This window comes from Triticum dicoccoides, chromosome 7A (genome assembly GCF_002162155.2).
Source record: "Triticum dicoccoides isolate Atlit2015 ecotype Zavitan chromosome 7A, WEW_v2.0, whole genome shotgun sequence".
In the NCBI taxonomy this organism is placed as follows: domain Eukaryota; kingdom Viridiplantae; phylum Streptophyta; class Magnoliopsida; order Poales; family Poaceae; genus Triticum; species Triticum dicoccoides.
In genome coordinates, this window is record NC_041392.1 from 28,475,961 (window position 1) to 28,480,265 (window position 4,305).

Consider the following 4,305-nt stretch of genomic DNA (forward strand, 5'->3'; position numbering starts at 1 on the left):
GCAACTCCAGGTTTTTCCTTTATTGGACTCTATTTCGGTAAATGTGCACCACTATTTCGGTAAATGTGCACCACTCATCAACACAAAATTAACCTTCTCGTAACTTTTTAAATTAACCCCCCTTCCCTGCCTCGCTCCACTGCCGAAACACGACAAAGTGACATCTAAATGTTTTGTGGAAGTTAGGATATTTATCGCGTGACGACTATAAAAGGGGGGGTGGGGCGCAAGAGGTGCAGATCACCCATTGACAACCTAAATACAAGTAAGGTAACCAAATAACGTAGGTGTGCTCTCAGCGAACTTCCAATGAGAGTCATGTTCGGAGGCGAGGTATTATTCGCTCTAACATCATACTCCATTGAATCTTTGTACAAAGCTAGACTATTTTGGTAATGGCACAATTAAATAAGTTCACATATTTGTTCTCATGCCATTAAACAATTAATTTTGTGAATAAGTGCCCAACCTTAATATATAAATCTATGTAGCTGGCAATGCTCAAGGTCTAGCCGTCAATTTATTGTGTGTTCGAATCGCTCGATGATGTGGTTTGCGTTTTACTACAGGGTATGAGATTTGGTTGGTTCAGAACTAGTTACCCACTTAATAGCAATTGTTAGTGTTATACTATATTAGATGCACCAAGGAACCCTCTTTTAAGTAATTTTAATGTTCGCAAGTGTCGTTATGCAGCTATACTGAATGAAAGAAACACTCAAATTGCGAAAAAATTCCTTTTGAAGTAGAAGTAGAGAAGGGTGTGAATATATTTTGTTGGCAGTTTGAGTTAACAAGGGCAAATGAATAGTATGTGCTATTGGACCAGACCGACTGAAAATAGGTCAGTGATTCTAAAGAGGAATATAAGAATACCAGATTCCCATAGAGAAATATACACGGTAGGGAGAACTACATATTGGTTCACCTAAAAAAAGGATTGTGAGGTTTCTCCCAAAAAGGAATGATGGGAATAATTAGTTGAAGATATGTGCAAAACCATACATAAAATGTACTCCACATTTACGTGGTAATTCTAAAATTGCGAGTCAAAACTAGCCATCTTAATCCAGATTAATTTCCTCAAGAAATAATTTAGTTGTACTACTACAAAAAATTGAATTCATATTGCATAGCTATGAAAAAGGTAACATAAGTACTCTTCAAAACACCAAATCATGTCTACAAGAATTCTGGAAAATGGCTCTACAGTCGAACGCAAAACCTTTCAATATTGTAATTTCAAACTAATGCATATCTATGTAATGCAGCAATACCACTGGAATTTGAGAGGAAACAGTTCAATCTTCGCTTGTCATGATGTGTATGGAGGAGACGACGCTTGCAACGTATTGGTGTTAACCTTTCTATACCAAGGTACTGCCTAGGATAAATTCTTCTAGAAAAGCAAAATCCTTTGGAAGTTCTGCAATTACATCATGTGCTGCCAGCACTATACTAACCCCTTTGCCCCCCTCCCCATGCACACACGCAAAGAGATTAAAAAGTATTTGCAAATACAACATGCACTCCCAACACTATATAAACCCTGTCCTCCTCCTCCTCCTCCTGCACATAGGGTATTTGAATCCTCTCAAAGACAAACGATCAGGCACCACCTTTGCCACCTGACCGTGCTTGCAATGGAAATTCCAGGGGCATCATCTCGGCGCTCCGTGGCCATGTCGTCAACCTCACTGCTAAAGCGATGCAGTGGCATGGCACAGTCGCGAAAAGGGTGCCGCTATGACCCAGAGAGAGCCGGCATCGGGATTGTCTCGGCTATTATGGAACCAACCGATGCACGCCTACACATCGTCGGGCCTCTCATCCACACCAACGCACGTGAGATCCTAGAGGTTACACTGCCAAACCTTATTTGGAGCAATAGGAGGCCATTCCGAGCAGCCATACTTTCATCTGGTCTATGCCGCAGCTGGATCGGTAGTGGCACCGTCTACATGTACAAGTAAGAAATTTATTGTCAACTCAGCACCTCCCCTTAGCATCCAAGAAAAGTTAATTATATTATATGCATGATTCGCCTTTTTTGTCGCAGAGGTGAGATGGGATTCTGTAAACCGGAGTGTGGCAACGACTATATTGTGGAGCAATTGGAAAAACAGAGATGGAGGCTGAGGTGGTGTCAAAGAGAAAAGGTCCCACCAATGGAGGACGATAAGGAAGGCAATCAGAGCTCCATGTTCTTCACCTGCGCTGGTAGCCTATGATGCACCTACATATATGTTTGAGAGATGTATGGGCTTAGAAGGACTGGAACTTATTTTTCACAACTGTATAACTTGGTGCTTTTGTAAGTAACAGAACACCTGATGGTTAGTAAATAGCAATACACTTTTGACATGGTACGAGCATATCTCTTCATTCACATGAAACGACGCTTGCATACACTCGAGATAGTGATACACCACACATTACATGCTAGCTGTACAACACTTCCAAGCATATTGTCATAACTAGCTCGATGTGAAAGCTACACTGTTTATTACGTTTGCCAACTATGGAACAAAAGTTGTTTGGCTTCGAGACAAGATCTGTTAGCTCGCTCGGATCCAAGGTTGACATGCAAAACATGCATGGTCCAAGCTGTATATTAACACAACTGAAATATGATTGAGTGTAATCCATACGTTAGGCTAAGATTTACCCCTCATTGGAAGGCACCACTTAATTGCCAGACTGTGTATGCCTTGGCCAAAAGCACTGGCCGGAAGTAATCCATCATGAGCACTTCAGCCAGCTTGCATCTGCGAAACGCGAGTCGGGGCGAGTGGGTGTGCGACAAGCATATGGTGACCCGTAGACAACACATGATTTCACGACATCTAATTCTTTCCAGACCTAGTAGAGTATGTATGTTCTGTATTCACACGTCTCAAGAAGCATAAGCATATACGTCGCACAAAAATTGTTTTGATAGTTCCAAGATAGCATGATAGTGTGCCGCAAGTTACCTGTAATAAGTTGTCTTGCATGTGTGTACCGCAGAAGCTCCAATCCCAAAGGTGTTCACAATACATCAGTCTGACAAAAGTCTGCCACAATAAAGTTGAAAAATGCTATGAACGATGGGAGCAATTCTACAGCCTGCAAACACCGAGAAAAAATCTATTTAATTACTTATGTCTTGAGAAGGAACATATTCAGGCGAGTGTAACTAATGTTGGAAGACGTAGATATTATTTCAGCAAACTAAATCCTTATTATTGAGATATGATATAGTTCTCTCTCCTCACGCTTCATCAGCTCTCATTCAACCATTTTTACACTCCATTTTGGTAATTGAACTCGACTCACTCAGCACGTAATAAAAAAGAACCTCCTCTTTTTAGAAAAATAATCTCATCAATGAACTCAGTGCCAACCGGTGTAGCAAATTGATGCATAAAATCGCTTATTACTAGTTGTAAAATTGCAATTCTTTACTTTGAGGGGTGGTAAAATCATAATTTGTGGAATGAAATATAGAAGAAAAAATCGTTATACGTAGTGTGCTTGTTTGGCCAAACAATAATTGTCTCCACCTAGTGGGAAAGACTACTTATCGATGGATGCTTTTGAACCATTTAAAATATTGAGCTAAATTTGTTTACTTTGGCTTCAAAATGAAATGTCGTATGTCTAGAGGAACTGAAGTTGAGAGATGTAAATCCAGATCATCATGACGTGATATGGTTGCCTCCCCTCACAGGCTTGCACTTTGGCAATTCCAACTTTTCTGCCTTTTTCTTATAACATCCAAATCTTTCCTGACCTAGTACAGTGCATGTGTCCTCCTTATTCACATGTCTCAAGCACCATATACGTAGTACAAAATTTGTTTGATAGATCCATGATGTAGCATGATAGTGTACCCTAAGTTACCTATAATTAGTTGTCTTGCATGTATGTACCACAGGAGCTCCAAGCTCAAAGGTGTTCACAACCACAATACATCAGATGTGACACGTATATGCCTCACCATAAAGTTGACAAGGCTATTGAACGATGGAGCAATTTTTCACTGTTGTAAACACAAGACAAAATTTGCTTAATTACTTTTGTCTCGAGAAGGATCATGTTCAAGCAAGTGGACCTAAAGTTGGAAGATGTAGATATTGAGTGTAGCGACCAGACCTCAAACGGTTTAATCTCTGTGCTCAGGTGTCATCCCTGGATCAGTAATGCTGACACCACACAGTACTTGAAATATTTATAACAGAGTAGCAATCACACACTTATTACATCGAGTGTCTCAAACGAGAACTTATTACAATAAATATGGCTTAAGGCCATCTAATAACG

At 40.2% G+C, this 4,305-nt stretch overlaps 1 protein-coding gene across 2 annotated transcripts; it reads left to right on the forward strand.

Annotated features, from left to right (window-relative positions):
* The first annotated feature begins 249 nt into the window (after positions 1-249).
* Positions 250-2,364, forward strand: LOC119332112. 2 transcript variants are annotated; one of them, XM_037605283.1, is made up of 4 exons: positions 250-333; positions 1,272-1,377; positions 1,657-1,969; positions 2,060-2,364. In XM_037605283.1, exons 1-4 carry the CDS (start codon positions 310-312, stop codon positions 2,229-2,231), a joined length of 615 nt encoding a protein of 204 aa, XP_037461180.1. In that variant the 5' UTR covers positions 250-309; the 3' UTR covers positions 2,232-2,364. The 2 variants fall into 2 exon arrangements, with proteins under 2 accessions (XP_037461180.1, XP_037461179.1); XM_037605282.1 differs by lacking the exons at positions 250-333; positions 1,272-1,377 and having other exon boundaries at positions 1,387-1,969.
* The last annotated feature ends 1,941 nt before the right edge of the window (positions 2,365-4,305 follow it).

Excerpts from the sequence above, each read along its gene's own strand:
- LOC119332112 (XM_037605282.1), top strand. The coding sequence starts at position 1,440 with ATGTGCTGCCAGCACTATACTAACCCCTTTGCCCCCCTCCCCATGCAC. Across the intron at positions 1,970-2,059 it reads GGCACCGTCTACATGTACAA|AGGTGAGATGGGATTCTGTA; the intron begins GTAAGAAATTTA and ends TTTTTGTCGCAG.